Raw genomic sequence first — 20436 nt, forward strand, 5'->3', positions numbered from 1 at the left:
ATCGCATTATGCAAAAGACCCTCTCATTTTCTTCAGAAAACGTACGTCTAGTTGCTTATTAATATTGCTTATGAATGTGAGGCTGACGATACAGATGAGTAACACCTAAAACCCCTGTGTTTGAAAGTGCTGATACTAATTTAACATGTGAAGAAGCCATTTACAAAAGGTACAACATCGACAAAACAACCCAATTAATTCCAAGGGTCAGAGTGAAGGTGAAAAATGATGATGAAAAGACATCAGGGGGAAAAAGGATGATGAGCTCTCTAATACAAAATCACGACTACTTGTGCAATACAGTGAGCTCAGAAAATGATGCTGCATTGTTGGGTTGGCGAGAGCGTAAGGACGGCGCCTGTTGATTCTCTCATTGGAGTGTTCCTATTAAATTGCATGAGGACACAGCTAGAAGGAAAGTATTCTGTCAACTTGCATCAAGAGATTTACCCGAGATTCGCATTTACTCGAAATTGCATTTCATGGGGGCATCCACACTGTGTGAATGCTGCTGTATCCATTAGCTCCCAGCACATTTATTTTTAATAAAACCCCCTCAAATCTCCCCGGCTCTGTTCCACAACACAGTGAGAGACTTTTAAGGACCAGCCACATAGGTGAGGGATCTGGAACGCTCTACAAACGCAGAAACTCATATGAACAGTGCTATGAAACTCAGTTCATTTCAATAGTTTGGCATTAACATGTTGCTATTAGCAAACGACACGATAATCTAATTCATTAATAATCTAAGCAAAAAAATTCACAGCAGACACACAAAAAATAGGTAAAATTTAATTTGAATTAAATTTCTTAATTTTGTTATTAATGTATTTGCTAAAACTTATTATTATAATGTAATGTATTTTATAATATAAAAATAATAAATATAACAATATAAATGTATAAATACTCATCTAAAATTTATAAACACTCTTATTAATAATTTACATATTACTTATGTAATCTAGTAAAATCTAAAATAAAGTATTTCATTAAAAATATATTATATTATAATAATAAATACATTAATAATAATAATGATAATAACACTTAAGTAATTTAAAGTATTTTATCAAATGCTATATATAGCATTTGCTGTGTTGTCGGGTGGAAACACGACAAAATCTCAAGAGTTAAATCAACCCTGCTTAGAGTACACATGGTCCCTCTCTAAATAGTGTTAAAGTAACACTGAAGCAGAGTTAAAGTTAATGAGATAATTAAGCGATTAATTAAGTGATGATTGAGCATTAGTGATGAACACCTGCTGTTAACAAGCAGAATCACTGAAGAAAAGGGAAACACAAGAACTACAGCTGTCAGTTTCCTTCACTATTTAGAGAGGGACCATATGTACTCTGAGCAGAGTTGATTTAACTCTTGAGATTTTGCTGTGAACCGAGTATATCCAAAAAAGCTACTTTTCAGAAAATGGAAAAATGTTGATATTGTGGCTTTATATGTGGTCAGACCCTCACATGTGTCATTATATCATTAACATTTTACCAAAATCAAGCTCAAATGTAGTTGACCAGCGAATTTCTAACATTTTTTGATGTTTTATCCATCATTAGTAGTAGTTGTGACTTTAATACATATAAACGGCCGCATCTAAGGCAGTAAGTGCATTGCTTTGCGTATTCATCAACTTACAGCTATTAAAGTTTATTGCAGTTATGTGTTTTTTTGTCATTTGGCCAAACTCTCATGTTATTAAAGATGAAGTGCTTCGCACAGGCTATTTAAGAAAGTCTTCTCTGCTCCTCAAATACATAAAACATTAGTCTTTATATACAGTGTTTTTTGGGGTAAATAAAAAACTGGACTTATTCATAGAACCAGTTCTTTATTTGCCATTGCATTGCAAACAAGCAGAGATGTGTGTGGCACTTGGCGGTTTGGGGATTCAATGGATTTAGTCACAAGCTCTTTTTAATACCTGTCATTGGTTAAATATCTGCAAAAGCCACAGACAGACGTAAAGGGCCAATAGTAATGATTTTTTTTTAAATATAACATGGAGAAATATGGAGAAACAAGGTTTCCACCTGACAGCAATAACACTGTATATAAAAATGCTCCCTTACAAAGGCAGCTCACTATGTTTTGGAACAAAGCCTCCATTGCAGCCTGGTCATCTGGCCATAGCTGATGTCCACACCACAGGTCTTCCCCAGCAGCAGGGGGCAGTATTGTGTAGACAGACGTGTGGGGGTGTACATACATACATACCGACACATGTTGGCACAGTGCCGTTCCATTGGGCCAGTGAGTTGGGCACCGCCTCACACCTGATGGCACTGGCACCATGGAGTGTGTAACCTGGATTACACTCGAAAAGCACAACCGTGCCCAATCCAAAGTCATTCCCAATGCGCTTCCCATAGCGAGGCTCGGGCACGGAGCTGCACTGGGAAGCGCTGGTCCTTGGAACAGCTGCAGAAATGCAAGTAGAAAAACTTATTTTTTTTTGTAAATCTGCAAACCAAATATACACTACATCTTTAAAAAGTTTGGAGTCAGTGCTTTTACATCGGTGTACACGGAAAAATAGCATGAGTAGAATGAAAGAATTATTTTCCAACATAGCCGTAACTGAAGTTTACTACAGATTAGTTGGGAATTGCATACCTTGATACACAAAATGAAAACCTTTAGCTGTATTTGGTCCCTCGGTTTTGAACCTGATGGTGATTTCATTGGCAGAGCTCAGCGGCAGCGGCTCTCCTACGAAATGAGAAATTTGAGGAGGAAAAGAAAAACAGTTCTGTTATCTGTCTTCAGCTACAACAACGGCATAAATGAGATCATCAATATGTCTGCGGAGTGCTGCCACATCAACAGGGTTAAAGGAAATGATGTTTCTTCAGCATGCCAACAACAGCGGTCCAAAGGTCTGACTGAGACTACGAGTGAAAATGCATGTGTGGAATCCTGTTTTTTACAAATTGTATTATATACAGTGTTGGCATAGAAATTTGAGTCAAAAGTTGAACATCACTGTCATTCATTTGATTGCATTGCACTGTTGCGAGGCAAATAACACGATAATCTCTTTAGATTCATTCAGTTGATTAATTCAGTTGACGCCGACGAACTAGTGGCGATGAAAGCAAACTGCGGGGTTGGCTCACGTCTGTATAGTCTGGGTTCAGAGCTGCCCTGACACACCAAACCAACACTCGACATGTCGAATCGGCCGGAAAATAACCGATGAGGACAAACTTTAGCCGACGTGCGGAACACACTGAGAAAACTTAGTCGGTCGACGAACAAAAACTGCCCGTCGGCCGATCGTTGGCTTGGTGTGCTCCTGCTTTTAACAGCAACACAAGGATCAGCGCGGTGGAAATCAGATCTGACTGCGACATCCCTACATGTAGTTTAATGTCATCTCGTCTCAGAAGACGTGTCTCTGCCTTTAGTCGGTCTCACGCGGTAAACAAAACCTTTTACCTGAGTGAGAGCCGTAGGTAGAGGTGAGGAGCGGAGACTCGGTGGAGGGCCCGTCAAAGATCTCCACCACATCATTAGAGCTCATCTGGAAGAACATAAACTGGCCGAAGAGAACTGTAGTGAGAGACAGAGGGGGGAAAAAAGACTCTTCTTAAAAACAGACACAAACTACAAACATTCACTGTTGCTTCTCAGTCGTTGGTGTGTTAGACCTGATTACAGTGTATTTATATCTTTACAGGTCGGTATAGCATCTCCAGAAATCTTTCATCAGCTGGCGTCACTTCCCAGAGGAAGGTTTTTTGCTGAGTTTTGCTCTTTCATAGGATGAAAATGAAAGCAAACATGACCTTATTTGCTTTAAAATAAATATAGACATACTGAGATAGACATACAGTAAGATCTATGTCTGTCTGTCTATCGATTGATCAATCTGTCTATATTTCCATATGTCTGTCTGTCTGTCTGTCTATCTATCTCTCTATCTCTCTATCTCTCTATCTATCTGACTGTCTGACGATCAATCGATCTATCTGTCTATATTTCTGTCTGTCTGTCTATCGATTGATCGTTCTGTCTATATTTCCATATGTCTGTCTGTCTGTCTATCTCTCTATCCATCTCTCTATCTATCTGTCTGACTGACTGTCTGACAATCGATCGATCTATCTGTCTATATTTCCATATGTCTGTCTGTCTGTCTGTCTGTCTATCTATCTCTCTATCTCTCTATCTCTCTATCTGTCTGACTGTCTGACAATCGATCGATCTATCTGTCTATATTTCCGTCTGTCTGTCTGTCTATCTCTCTATCCATCTCTCTATCTATCTGTCTGACTGTCTGACAATCGATCGATCTATCTGTCTATATTTCCGTCTGTCTGTCTATCGATTGATCATTTTGTCTATATTTCCATATGTCTGTCTGTCTGTCTGACGATCGATCGATCTATCTGTCTACTGGTTATTTCCATCTATCTATCTATCTATCTATCTATCTATCTATCTATCTATCTATCTATCTATCTATCTATCTATCTATCTATCTATCTATCTATCTATCTATCTATCTATCTATCTATCTATCTATCTATCTATCTATATTTCCGTCTGTCTGTCTATATTTCCATCTGTCTCTCTGTCTGTCTATATTTCTATATTTCTATCTATCTATCTATCTATATTTCCGTCTGTCTGTCTATATTTCCATCTGTCTCTCTGTCTGTTTATATTTCTATCTATCTATCTATCTATCTATCTATCTATCTATCTATCTATCTATCTATCTATCTATCTATCTATCTATCTATCTATCTATCTATCTATCTATCTATCTGTCTGTCTGTCTGTCTGTCTGTCTGTCTGTCTGACGATTGATCTATCTGTCTATTTTCCATCTGTCTGTCTGTCTATATTTCTATCTATCTATCTATCTATCTATCTATCTATCTATCTATCTATCTATCTATCTATCTATCTATCTATCTATCTATCTATCTATCTATCTATCTATCTATCTATCTATCTATCTATCTATCTATCTATCTATCTATCTATCTATCTATCTGTCTGTCTGTCTGTCTGTGTCTGACGATTGATCTATCTGTCTATTTTCCATCTGTCTGTCTGTCTATCTATCTGTCTATATTTCCGTCTGTCTGTCTATATTTCTATCTATCTATCTATCTATCTATCTATCTATCTATCTATCTATCTATCTATCTATCTATCTATCTATCTATCTATCTATCTATCTGTCTGTCTGTCTGTCTGTCTGACGATTGATCTATCTGTCTATTTTCCATCTGTCTGTCTGTCTGTCTATATTTCCGTCTGTATTTCCGTCTGTCTGTCTGTCTGTATTTCCGTCTGTCTGTCTGTCTGTCTATATTTCTGTCTATATTTCTGTCTGTCTATATTTCCGTCTGTCTGTCTGTCTATATTTCCGTCTGTCTGTCTGTCTATATTTCTGTCTATCTGTCTGTCTATATTTCTGTCTGTCTATATTTCCGTCTGTCTGTCTATATTTCCGTCTGTCTATATTTCTGTCTATCTGTCTATATTTCCATCTGTCTGTCTGTCTATATTTCTGTCTGTCTGTCTATATTTCTGTCTGTCTATATTTCCATCTGTCTGTCTGTCTATATTTCCGTCTGTCTGTCTGTCTATATTTCCGTCTGTCTGTCTATATTTCCGTCTGTCTGTCTATATTTCTGTCTGTCTATATTTCCATCTGTCTGTCTGTCTATATTTCTGTCTGTCTATATTTCCATCTGTCTGTCTGTCTATATTTCTGTCTGTCTATATTTCTGTCTGTCTGTCTGTCTATATTTCTGTCTGTCTATATTTCCATCTGTCTGTCTGTCTATATTTCTGTCTGTCTATATTTCTGTCTGTCTGTCTGTCTATATTTCCATCTGTCTGTCTGTCTGTCTGTCTATCAATCTATCTATCGGTCTGTCTATCTATCTATCTATCTATCTATCTATCTATCTATCTATCTATCTATCTATCTATCTATCTATCTATCTGTCTATATTTCCGTCTGTCTGTCTATATTTCCATCTGTCTCTCTGTCTGTCTATCTCTCTATCCATCTCTCTATCTATCTGTCTGACTGACTGTCTGACAATCGATCGATCTATCTGTCTATATTTCCATATGTCTGTCTGTCTGTCTGTCTGTCTATCTATCTCTCTATCTCTCTATCTCTCTATCTGTCTGACTGTCTGACAATCGATCGATCTATCTGTCTATATTTCCGTCTGTCTGTCTGTCTATCTCTCTATCCATCTCTCTATCTATCTGTCTGACTGTCTGACAATCGATCGATCTATCTGTCTATATTTCCGTCTGTCTGTCTATCGATTGATCATTTTGTCTATATTTCCATATGTCTGTCTGTCTGTCTGACGATCGATCGATCTATCTGTCTACTGGTTATTTCCATCTATCTATCTATCTATCTATCTATCTATCTATCTATCTATCTATCTATCTATCTATCTATCTATCTATCTATCTATCTATCTATCTATCTATCTATCTATATTTCCGTCTGTCTGTCTATATTTCCATCTGTCTCTCTGTCTGTCTATATTTCTATATTTCTATCTATCTATCTATCTATCTATCTATCTATATTTCCGTCTGTCTGTCTATATTTCCATCTGTCTCTCTGTCTGTTTATATTTCTATCTATCTATCTATCTATCTATCTATCTATCTATCTATCTATCTATCTATCTATCTATCTATCTATCTATCTATCTATCTATCTATCTATCTATCTATCTATCTATCTATCTGTCTGTCTGTCTGTCTGTCTGTCTGACGATTGATCTATCTGTCTATTTTCCATCTGTCTGTCTGTCTGTCTATATTTCCGTCTGTATTTCCGTCTGTCTGTCTGTCTGTATTTCCGTCTGTCTGTCTGTCTGTCTATATTTCTGTCTATATTTCTGTCTGTCTATATTTCCGTCTGTCTGTCTATCTATATTTCCGTCTGTCTGTCTGTCTATATTTCTGTCTATCTGTCTGTCTATATTTCTGTCTGTCTATATTTCCGTCTGTCTGTCTATATTTCCGTCTGTCTATATTTCTGTCTATCTGTCTATATTTCCATCTGTCTGTCTGTCTATATTTCTGTCTGTCTATATTTCCGTCTGTCTGTCTATATTTCTGTCTGTCTATATTTCCATCTGTCTGTCTGTCTATATTTCCGTCTGTCTGTCTGTCTGTCTATATTTCCGTCTGTCTGTCTATATTTCCGTCTGTCTGTCTATATTTCTGTCTGTCTATATTTCCGTCTGTCTGTCTATATTTCTGTCTGTCTATATTTCCATCTGTCTGTCTGTCTATATTTCCGTCTGTCTGTCTGTCTATATTTCCGTCTGTCTGTCTATATTTCCGTCTGTCTGTCTATATTTCTGTCTGTCTATATTTCCATCTGTCTGTCTGTCTGTCTGTCTATATTTCCATCTGACTGTCTGTCTATATTTCTGTCTGTCTATATTTCCATCTGTCTGTCTGTCTATATTTCTGTCTGTCTATATTTCCGTCTGTCTGTCTGTCTATATTTCTGTCTGTCTATATTTCTGTCTGTCTGTCTGTCTATATTTCTGTCTGTCTATATTTCTGTCTGTCTATATTTCTGTCTGTCTGTCTGTCTATATTTCCATCTGTCTGTCTGTCTGTCTGTCTATCAATCTATCTATCTATCTATCTATCTATCTATCTATCTATCTATCTATCTATCTATCTATCTATCTATCTATCTATCTATCTATCTATCTATCTATCTATCTATCTATCTGTCTATATTTCCGTCTGTCTGTCTATATTTCCATCTGTCTCTCTGTCTGTCTATATTTCTTTCTATCTATCTATCTATCTATCTATCTATCTATCTATCTATCTATCTATCTATCTATCTATCTATCTATCTATCTATCTATCTGTCTATCTATTTATCTATCTATCTGTCTGTCTGTCTGTCTGTCTGTCTGACGATTGATCTATCTGTCTATTTTCCATCTGTCTGTCTGTCTATATTTCTGTCTGTCTATATTTCTGTCTGTCTATATTTCCATCTGTCTGTCTGTCTATATTTCCATCTGTCTGTCTATCTATCTGTCTGTCTATCTATCTATCTATCTATCTATCTATCTATCTATCTATCTATCTATCTATCTATCTATCTATCTATCTATCTATCTATCTATCTATCTATCTATCTATCTATCTATCTATCTATCTATCTATCTATCTATCTATCTATCTATCTATCTATCTATCTATCTGTCTGTCTGTCTGTCTGTCTGTCTGTCTGTCTATCTATCTATCTATCTATCTATCTATCTATCTATCTATCTATCTATCTATCTATCTATCTATCTATCTATCTATCTATCTATCGGTATATTGGTCTGTGTGTCTGTCCGTCTCTCTATGGATAATCAGAAACAATTGATATATTACAAGCATCTCATTTATGAAGTTTCTTTCCTATGGGTTGAACCACTAACAGAAATGGCATTCTCCCTTAGTGGCTTTCAAAGGGACCTCGGGTGAAACAAGTAGTCCTAGAGCTAATAAAACTTAGAGTATATGACATCTTCAAAAATATAGCTCATATTTCTGTCCCCCCTTATAGCAGTGCTCCCAACACAATCATCACTTATTGAATTTAGTAGTAACCAACCCTACCAAAGTCACAGCACAAAAACCCTAACAAGAGATTCAAACTTCTGCAGGGAAATGCAATAAATTAATATTGCAACTCTAAATAAAGCTATAAAACAGTAGAAGAGTCGATACTCGACCTGTAAAGAGAGTAAGTGAATGTGTTTCGCCAGAGGGCCTCAGAACAGAGTCTGCCTTCAGGCAATCTCTGCACATTAGACAGATGATAAAACACCATAGAACGCCAGTGAGAAAAGGTGAGAAAAACAGCGCCATATGTTTGTCATTTCCTATGAATAATTCACAATCACACTTGCTCTTTCTTTCTACTTTCAGGCATTTGAAGGAAATGTGTTTCCTGTAATTGGATGAGGTACGGTAGTTGCACATTTGTTTAGTTTGAAAGCAGCAGCAGCACATTTAGTCAATTTCAGCAACATATGAAGTTAACCTGAGGAGGAAAATCAAAAATAATGTAATAATACATCCAAAGCACATGAAACACTGACTTTCTAAAATCGTATACTTCAGGCGCATTACAAAACATCATTTTAAAATCAGTGTTTTCCTGTAAAAAATAACAAAAACCAGATGCATGTACAATAGTGGCCAAAAGTGATTGTTAAAAATTTCTTCAATGCAAATTTATACTATTTTTCACCCATTTTATTGCCTGCCAGGTTAAAAAAAATCATAAGTTCACTTAGAGAGTTTGTGACACATTCACATAGTGATGGTTTGTCTCATGAATATTAATTAGGTGATACACAACACTGCTAGGTGAACTTCCTGGTGTGCCCAGTCATGAAACTAATTAATATTCATGAGTCATAGCTATAGTATTTATTTGCATCCTCCTGAATGTTAAGTATATCTCCTATAAGTTTTAATACAGAGATCTGCATGCACTTTAAAAGACATGTCAACAATTAACATCAAATTACAGCTCTAAATAACTTAGTTCAACAATTAACATTAACAGTTTTTATATTATTATTATTATTAACACCAAAATCAAAATTATAACAGTTTTTTTTATCTCCGAAATCCAGCTTTTCATAACTGACTGTTAAACAGTAAATATTTTCTGACTGGCATTGGCAAAACAAATGTATGTATCATTGTATCATGCCTCATCTTCAGTCAGCTCCTTTTTAACCACCTCTATTATCATATAACAAACTCTCCTAAAAATAATATTTCAGAGGATGAGATGCCAAAGTCCCTTCGGGTATGTGGTTTGGCAAGCATAGCCAATCTTATTATAATACAGGTACATAATATTAGTCAGAAAATCAATATCATGCATTCACTGCACGATTAATTCTGACAGACACAAAGGACGCTGGCTAATTGGGTCTTCTGTTATTTTGTATACAAGAACCGTGTGGTGTTTGATCTTCACACAATGTCAGATAAGTAACACTATTCTCCACATGCACAGTACGCAGGTCACACAAGCCGTCTGGTTGGACACGATTCTCCCCTGAGGACTGATAAATTAAACACGATCCGTGCAGGACCAATCAAAATGGTCTGAGCTCGACGTTAACGTGCGCAGACTAGAAGGCTCAGCCTTTTCAACTTTTAATGGTTTATTAAGTCAAGGAAATGGCACTGCTGTTGGCTAGGCAACCACTTTCCTTCTCAACAAGGAAAGCAAATCCAGTAGACATCTTTACAGCTGAGGTCACCATTGTGATCTAGAAGGGTAATGGTGAACGGCTGTTCTTGTCCTTAGCAATCTAACTGCGGCTCCAGGCTTTTATAGTAACGATTGTGCATTAGACAAGTGAACAAATAAATCAGTGATGGCTCTCAGCGAGGTTTCTTTTCAGACAGAATCTGCTGAAGGACCAACAAAACAACTACTTTTTTAGCTGCATTTGCCTCAGATGTGTTTTTTTCCCTCATAGCATATCAAAAAGCTGAGTTAGAAAATGAACTGAGATGAATCTGATCGATCTGTTTTAATAGTTTTACATCATCGCATCATGGGCCTAACCCACTGGCATTCAGTCGCTTAACGCTGACATTTGCCTATTCTGGATGTGAGTGTTGCGTCAAAGATAAATAGAAGCCATTATAGCCACTGACGCTGTCTACACTGATACAGTATACAGATGTGTGTTCAGTTTCTGAAGTCATTATAATCACTGACGCTGTCTACGTTGATACAGTATACAGATGTGTGTTCAGTTTCTGAAGTCATTATAATGACTGACGCTGTCTACACTGATACAGTATACAGATGTGTTCAGTTTCTGAAGTCATAATGACTGACACTGTCTACGCTGATACAGTATACAGATGTGTTCAGTTTCTGAAGTCATTATAATCACTGACGCTGTCTACACTGATACAGTATACAGATGTGTGTTCAGTTTCTGAAGTCATTATAATGACTGACGCTGTCTACACTGATACAGTATACAGATGTGTGTTCAGTTTCTGAAGTCATTATAATCACTGACGCTGTCTACGCTGATACAGTATACAGATGTGTGTTCAGTTTCTGAAGTCATTATAATGACTGACGCTGTCTACACTGATACAGTATACAGATGTGTTCAGTTTCTGAAGTCATTATAATGACTGACGCTGTCTACACTGATACAGTATACAGATGTGTTCAGTTTCTGAAGTCATAATGACTGACGCTGTCTACACTGATACAGTATACAGATGTGTGTTCAGTTTCTGAAGTCATTATAATCACTGACGCTGTCTACGCTGATACAGTATACAGATGTGCGTTCAGTTTCTGAAGTCATTATAATGACTGACGCTGTCTACACTGATACAGTATACAGATGTGCGTTCAGTTTCTGAAGTCATTATAATCACTGACGCTGTCTACGCTGATACAGTATACAGATGTGCGTTCAGTTTCTGAAGTCATTATAATCACTGACGCTGTCTACGCTGATACAGTATACAGATGTGCGTTCAGTTTCTGAAGTCATTATAATCACTGACGCTGTCTACGCTGATACAGTATACAGATGTGTGTTCAGTTTCTGAAGTCATTATAATGACTGACGCTGTCTACACTGATACAGTATACAGATGTGTTCAGTTTCTGAAGTCATAATGACTGACGCTGTCTACACTGATACAGTATACAGATGTGTGTTCAGTTTCTGAAGTCATTATAATCACTGACGCTGTCTACGCTGATACAGTATACAGATGTGCGTTCAGTTTCTGAAGTCATTATAATGACTGACGCTGTCTACACTGATACAGTATACAGATGTGTGTTCAGTTTCTGAAGTCATTATAATGACTGACGCTGTCTACGCTGATACAGTATACAGATGTGTTCAGTTTCTGAAGTCATAATGACTGACGCTGTCTACACTGATACAGTATACAGATGTGTGTTCAGTTTCTGAAGTCATTATAATCACTGACGCTGTCTACGCTGATACAGTATACAGATGTGCGTTCAGTTTCTGAAGTCATTATAATGACTGACGCTGTCTACACTGATACAGTATACAGATGTGTTCAGTTTCTGAAGTCATTATAATCACTGACGCTGTCTACGCTGATACAGTATACAGATGTGTGTTCAGTTTCTGAAGTCATTATAATCACTGACGCTGTCTACACTGATACAGTATACAGATGTGTTCAGTTTCTGAAGTCATAATGACTGACGCTGTCTACGCTGATACAGTATATAGATGTGTTCAGTTTCTGAAGTCATTATAATGACTGACGCTGTCTACGCTGATACAGTATACAGATGTGTTTAGTTTCTGAAGTCATTATAATGACTGACGCTGTCTACACTGATACAGTATACAGATGTGTTCAGTTTTTGAAGTCATTATAATGACTGACGCTGTCTACACTGATACAGTATACAGATGTGTTCAGTTTCTGAAGTCATTATAATGACTGACGCTGTCTACACTGATACAGTATACAGATGTGTTCAGTTTCTGAAGTCATTATAATGACTGACGCTGTCTACACTGATACAGTATACAGACGTGTTCAGTTTCTGAAGTCATTATAATCACTGACGCTGTCTACACTGATACAGTATACAGATGTGCGTTCAGTTTCTGAAGTCATTATAATCACTGACACTGTCTACACTGATACAGTATACAGATGTGTTCAGTTTCTGAAGTCATTATAATCACTGACGCTGTCTACGCTGATACAGTATACAGATGTGTTCAGTTTCTGAAGTCATTATAATCACTGACGCTGTCTACACTGATACAGTATACAGATGTGTTCAGTTTTTGAAGTCATTATAATGACTGACGCTGTCTACACTGATACAGTATACAGATGTGTGTTCAGTTTCTGAAGTCATTATAATCACTGACGCTGTCTACGCTGATACAGTATACAGATGTGTTCAGTTTCTGAAGTCATTATAATCACTGACGCTGTCTACACTGATACAGTATACAGATGTGTTCAGTTTCTGAAGTCATTATAATCACTGACGCTGTCTACACTGATACAGTATACAGATGTGTTCAGTTTTTGAAGTCATTATAATGACTGACGCTGTCTACACTGATACAGTATACAGATGTGTTCAGTTTCTGAAGTCATTATAATGACTGACGCTGTCTACACTGATACAGTATACAGATGTGTTCAGTTTCTGAAGTCATTATAATGACTGACGCTGTCTACACTGATACAGTATACAGATGTGTGTTCAGTTTCTGAAGTCATTATAATGACTGACGCTGTCTACACTGATACAGTATACAGAGGTGTTCAGTTTCTGAAGTCATTATAATGACTGACGCTGTCTACGCTGATATAGTATACAGATGTGCGTTCAGTTTTTGAAGTCATTATAATGACTGACGCTGTCTACGCTGATACAGTATACAGATGTGTTCAGTTTCTGAAGTCATTATAATGACTGACGCTGTCTACGCTGATATAGTATACAGATGTGCGTTCAGTTTTTGAAGTCATTATAATGACTGACGCTGTCTACGCTGATACAGTATACAGATGTGTTCAGTTTCTGAAGTCATTATAATCACTGAGGCTGTCTACACTGATACAGTATACAGATGTGTTCAGTTTCTGAAGTCATTATAATCACTGACGCTGTCTACACTGATACAGTATACAGATGTGCGTTCAGTTTCTGAAGTCATTATAATGACTGACGCTGTCTACACTGATACAGTATACAGATGTGCGTTCAGTTTCTGAAGTCATTATAATGACTGACGCTGTCTACACTGATACAGTATACAGATGTGTGTTCAGTTTCTGAAGTCATTATAATGACTGACGCTGTCTACACTGATACAGTATACAGATGTGTTCAGTTTCTGAAGTCATTATAATGACTGACGCTGTCTACGCTGATACAGTATACAGATGTGCGTTCAGTTTTTGAAGTCATTATAATGACTGACGCTGTCTACGCTGATACAGTATACAGATGTGTTCAGTTTCTGAAGTCATTATAATGACTGACGCTGTCTACACTGATACAGTATACAGATGTGCGTTCAGTTTCTGAAGTCATTATAATCACTGACGCTGTCTACACTGATACAGTATACAGATGTGCGTTCAGTTTCTGAAGTCATTATAATGACTGACGCTGTCTACACTGATACAGTATACAGATGTGCGTTCAGTTTCTGAAGTCATTATAATGACTGACGCTGTCTACACTGATACAGTATACAGATGTGTGTTCAGTTTCTGAAGTCATTATAATGACTGACGCTGTCTACACTGATACAGTATACAGATGTGTTCAGTTTCTGAAGTCATTATAATGACTGACGCTGTCTACGCTGATACAGTATACAGATGTGCGTTCAGTTTTTGAAGTCATTATAATGACTGACGCTGTCTACGCTGATACAGTATACAGATGTGTTCAGTTTCTGAAGTCATTATAATGACTGACGCTGTCTACACTGATACAGTATACAGATGTGTGTTCAGTTTCTGAAGTCATTATAATGACTGACGCTGTCTACACTGATACAGTATACAGATGTGTTCAGTTTCTGAAGTCATAATGACTGACGCTGTCTACACTGATACAGTATACAGATGTGTGTTCAGTTTCTGAAGTCATTATAATCACTGACGCTGTCTACGCTGATACAGTATACAGATGTGCGTTCAGTTTCTGAAGTCATTATAATGACTGACGCTGTCTACACTGATACAGTATACAGATGTGTGTTCAGTTTCTGAAGTCATTATAATCACTGACGCTGTCTACGCTGATACAGTATACAGATGTGCGTTCAGTTTCTGAAGTCATTATAATGACTGACGCTGTCTACACTGATACAGTATACAGATGTGTTCAGTTTCTGAAGTCATAATGACTGACGCTGTCTACACTGATACAGTATACAGATGTGTGTTCAGTTTCTGAAGTCATTATAATGACTGACGCTGTCTACGCTGATACAGTATACAGATGTGTTCAGTTTCTGAAGTCATAATGACTGACGCTGTCTACACTGATACAGTATACAGATGTGTGTTCAGTTTCTGAAGTCATTATAATCACTGACGCTGTCTACGCTGATACAGTATACAGATGTGCATTCAGTTTCTGAAGTCATTATAATGACTGACGCTGTCTACACTGATACAGTATACAGATGTGTTCAGTTTCTGAAGTCATTATAATCACTGACGCTGTCTACGCTGATACAGTATACAGATGTGTTCAGTTTCTAAAGTCATTATAATCACTGACGCTGTCTACACTGATACAGTATACAGATGTGTTCAGTTTCTGAAGTCATTATAATGACTGACGCTGTCTACACTGATACAGTATACAGATGTGTTCAGTTTCTGAAGTCATTATAATCACTGACGCTGTCTACGCTGATACAGTATACAGATGTGTTCAGTTTCTGAAGTCATTATAATCACTGACGCTGTCTACACTGATACAGTATACAGATGTGTTCAGTTTTTGAAGTCATTATAATGACTGACGCTGTCTACACTGATACAGTATACAGATGTGTTCAGTTTCTGAAGTCATTATAATGACTGACGCTGTCTACACTGATACAGTATACAGATGTGCGTTCAGTTTCTGAAGTCATTATAATGACTGACGCTGTCTACACTGATACAGTATACAGATGTGCGTTCAGTTTCTGAAGTCATTATAATGACTGACGCTGTCTACACTGATACAGTATACAGATGTGCGTTCAGTTTCTGAAGTCATTATAATGACTGACGCTGTCTACACTGATACAGTATACAGATGTGCGTTCAGTTTCTGAAGTCATTATAATGACTGACGCTGTCTACACTGATACAGTATACAGATGTGTGTTCAGTTTCTGAAGTCATTATAATGACTGACGCTGTCTACACTGATACAGTATACAGATGTGTTCAGTTTCTGAAGTCATTATAATGACTGACGCTGTCTACGCTGATACAGTATACAGATGTGCGTTCAGTTTTTGAAGTCATTATAATGACTGACGCTGTCTACGCTGATACAGTATACAGATGTGTTCAGTTTCTGAAGTCATTATAATGACTGACGCTGTCTACACTGATACAGTATACAGATGTGTTCAGTTTCTGAAGTCATTATAATCACTGAGGCTGTCTACACTGATACAGTATACAGATGTGTTCAGTTTCTGAAGTCATTATAATCACTGACGCTGTCTACACTGATACAGTATACAGATGTGCGTTCAGTTTCTGAAGTCATTATAATGACTGACGCTGTCTACACTGATACAGTATACAGATGTGCGTTCAGTTTCTGAAGTCATTATAATGACTGACGCTGTCTACACTGATACAGTATACAGATGTGTGTTCAGTTTCTGAAGTCATTATAATGACTGACGCTGTCTACACTGATACAGTATACAGATGTGTTCAGTTTCTGAAGTCATTATAATGACTGACGCTGTCTACGCTGATACAGTATACAGATGTGCGTTCAGTTTTTGAAGTCATTATAATGACTGACGCTGTCTACGCTGATACAGTATACAGATGTGTTCAGTTTCTGAAGTCATTATAATGACTGACGCTGTCTACACTGATACAGTATACAGATGTGCGTTCAGTTTCTGAAGTCATTATAATCACTGACGCTGTCTACACTGATACAGTATACAGATGTGCGTTCAGTTTCTGAAGTCATTATAATGACTGACGCTGTCTACACTGATACAGTATACAGATGTGCGTTCAGTTTCTGAAGTCATTATAATGACTGACGCTGTCTACACTGATACAGTATACAGATGTGCGTTCAGTTTCTGAAGTCATTATAATGACTGACGCTGTCTACACTGATACAGTATACAGATGTGTGTTCAGTTTCTGAAGTCATTATAATGACTGACGCTGTCTACGCTGATACAGTATACAGATGTGCGTTCAGTTTTTGAAGTCATTATAATGACTGACGCTGTCTACGCTGATACAGTATACAGATGTGTTCAGTTTCTGAAGTCATTATAATGACTGACGCTGTCTACACTGATACAGTATACAGATGTGTGTTCAGTTTCTGAAGTCATTATAATGACTGACGCTGTCTACACTGATACAGTATACAGATGTGTTCAGTTTCTGAAGTCATTATAATCACTTAGGCTGTCTATACTGATACAGTATACAGATGTGTTCAGTTTTTGAAGTCATTATAATGACTGACGCTGTCTACGCTGATACAGTATACAGATGTGTTCAGTTTCTGAAGTCATTATAATGACTGACGCTGTCTACGCTGATACAGTATACAGATGTGTTCAGTTTCTGAAGTCATTATAATGACTGACGCTGTCTACACTGATACAGTATACAGATGTGCGTTCAGTTTCTGAAGTCATTATAATCACTGACGCTGTCTACACTGATACAGTATACATATGTGTTCAGTTTCTGAAGTCATTATAATGACTGACGCTGTCTACACTGATACAGTATACAGATGTGCGTTCAGTTTCTGAAGTCATTATAATGACTGACGCTGTCTACACTGATACAGTATACAGATGTGTTCAGTTTCTGAAGTCATTATAATCACTGACGCTGTCTACACTGATACAGTATACAGATGTGCGTTCAGTTTCTGAAGTCATTATAATGACTGACGCTGTCTACACTGATACAGTATACAGATGTGTTCAGTTTCTGAAGTCATTATAATGACTGACGCTGTCTACACTGATACAGTATACAGATGTGTTCAGTTTCTGAAGTCATTATAATGACTGACGCTGTCTACGCTGATACAGTATACAGATGTGTTCAGTTTCTGAAGTCATTATAATGACTGACGCTGTCTACACTGATACAGTATACAGATGTGTGTTCAGTTTCTGAAGTCATTATAATCACTGACGCTGTCTACGCTGATACAGTATACAGATGTGTTCAGTTTCTGAAGTCATTATAATGACTGACGCTGTCTACACTGATACAGTATACAGATGTGCGTTCAGTTTCTGAAGTCATTATAATGACTGACGCTGTCTACACTGATACAGTATACAGATGTGTTCAGTTTCTGAAGTCATTATAATGACTGACGCTGTCTACACTGATACAGTATACAGATGTGTTCAGTTTCTGAAGTCATTATAATGACTGACGCTGTCTACGCTGATACAGTATACAGATGTGTTCAGTTTCTGAAGTCATTATAATCACTGACGCTGTCTACACTGATACAGTATACAGATGTGCGTTCAGTTTCTGAAGTCATTATAATGACTGACGCTGTCTACACTGATACAGTATACAGATGTGCGTTCAGTTTCTGAAGTCATTATAATGACTGACGCTGTCTACGCTGATACAGTATACAGATGTGTTCAGTTTCTGAAGTCATTATAATCACTGACGCTGTCTACACTGATACAGTATACAGATGTGTTCAGTTTCTGAAGTCATAATGACTGACGCTGTCTACACTGATACAGTATACAGATGTGTTCAGTTTCTGAAGTCATTATAATGACTGACGCTGTCTACGCTGATACAGTATACAGATGTGTTCAGTTTCTGAAGTCATTATAATCACTGACGCTGTCTACACTGATACAGTATACAGATGTGCATTCAGTTTCTGAAGTCATTATAATGACTGACGCTGTCTACGCTGATACAGTATACAGATGTGTTCAGTTTCTGAAGTCATTATAATCACTGACGCTGTCTACACTGATATAGTATACAGATGTGCGTTCAGTTTCTGAAGTCATAATGACTGACGCTGTCTACACTGATACAGTATACAGATGTGTTCAGTTTCTGAAGTCATTATAATGACTGACGCTGTCTACACTGATACAGTATACAGATGTGTTCAGTTTCTGAAGTCATTATAATGACTGACGCTGTCTATACTGATACAGTATACAGATGTGTGTTCAGTTTCTGAAGTCATTATAATTACTGACGCTGTCTACGCTGATACAGTATACAGATGTGTTCAGTTTTTGAAGTAATTATAATTACTGACGCTGTCTACGCTGATACAGTATACAGATGTGTGTTCAGTTTCTGAAGTCATTATAATCACTGACGCTGTCTACGCTGATACAGTATACAGATGTGTGTTCAGTTTCTGAAGTCATTATAATCACTGACGCTGTCTACACTGATACAGTATACAGATGTGTTCAGTTTTTGAAGTAATTATAATTACTGACGCTGTCTACGCTGATACAGTATACAGATGTGTGTTCAGTTTCTGAAGTCATTATAATCACTGACGCTGTCTACGCTGATACAGTATACAGATGTGTTCAGTTTTTGAAGTAATTATAATCACTGACGCTGTCTACGCTGATACAGTATCCAGATGTGTGTTCAGTTTCTGAAGTCATTATAATGACTGACGCTGTCTACGCTGATACAGTATACAGATGTGTTCAGTTTCTGAAGTCATAATGACTGACGCTGTCTACGCTGATACAGTATACAGATGTGTTCAGTTTCTGAAGTCATTATAATGACTGACGCTGTCTACACTGATACAGTATACAGATGTGTGTTCAGTTTCTGAAGTCATTATAATCACTGACGCTGTCTACACTGATACAGTATCCAGATGTGTGTTCAGTTTCTGAAGTCATTATAATGACTGACGCTGTCTACACTGATACAGTATACAGATGTGTTCAGTTTCTGAAGTCATTATAATGACTGACGCTGTCTACACTGATACAGTATAGAGATGTGTGTTCAGTTTCTGAAGTCATTATAATGACTGACGCTGTCTACACTGATACAGTATACAGATGTGTTCAGTTTCTGAAGTCATTATAATGACTGACGCTGTCTACACTGATACAGTATACAGATGTGTTCAGTTTCTGAAGTCATTATAATGACTGACGCTGTCTACACTGATACAGTATACAGATGTGTGTTCAGTTTCTGAAGTCATTATAATCACTGACGCTGTCTACGCTGATACAGTATACAGATGTGTTCAGTTTTTGAAGTAATTATAATTACTGACGCTGTCTACGCTGATACAGTATACAGATGTGTGTTCAGTTTCTGAAGTCATTATAATCACTGACGCTGTCTACGCTGATACAGTATACAGATGTGTTCAGTTTCTGAAGTCATTATAATGACTGACGCTGTCTACACTGATACAGTATACAGATGTGTGTTCAGTTTCTGAAGTCATTATAATGACTGACGCTGTCTACACTGATACAGTATACAGATGTGTGTTCAGTTTCTGAAGTCATTATAATCACTACGCTGTCTACACTGATACAGTATACAGAT

The 20436-nt window shown here is 37.3% G+C and overlaps 1 protein-coding gene across 1 annotated transcript in view; it reads right to left on the reverse strand.

Annotated features, from left to right (window-relative positions):
* csmd3a (CUB and Sushi multiple domains 3a) overlaps nucleotides 1-20436 on the reverse strand; it is a 389031-nt gene that overhangs the window by 142735 nt on the left and 225860 nt on the right. Inside the window, exons 32-34 of the mRNA XM_067412377.1 lie at nucleotides 3460-3573; nucleotides 2635-2730; nucleotides 2236-2439 (exon numbers count right to left, since the gene is read on the reverse strand). Coding sequence (XP_067268478.1) covers nucleotides 2236-2439; nucleotides 2635-2730; nucleotides 3460-3573 — 414 coding nt within the window. The remainder of the gene's footprint in view (nucleotides 1-2235; nucleotides 2440-2634; nucleotides 2731-3459; nucleotides 3574-20436) is intronic.

The sequence above is a fragment of the Chanodichthys erythropterus genome, chromosome 2 (assembly GCF_024489055.1).
Source record: "Chanodichthys erythropterus isolate Z2021 chromosome 2, ASM2448905v1, whole genome shotgun sequence".
Taxonomy (NCBI): Eukaryota; Metazoa; Chordata; class Actinopteri; order Cypriniformes; family Xenocyprididae; genus Chanodichthys; species Chanodichthys erythropterus.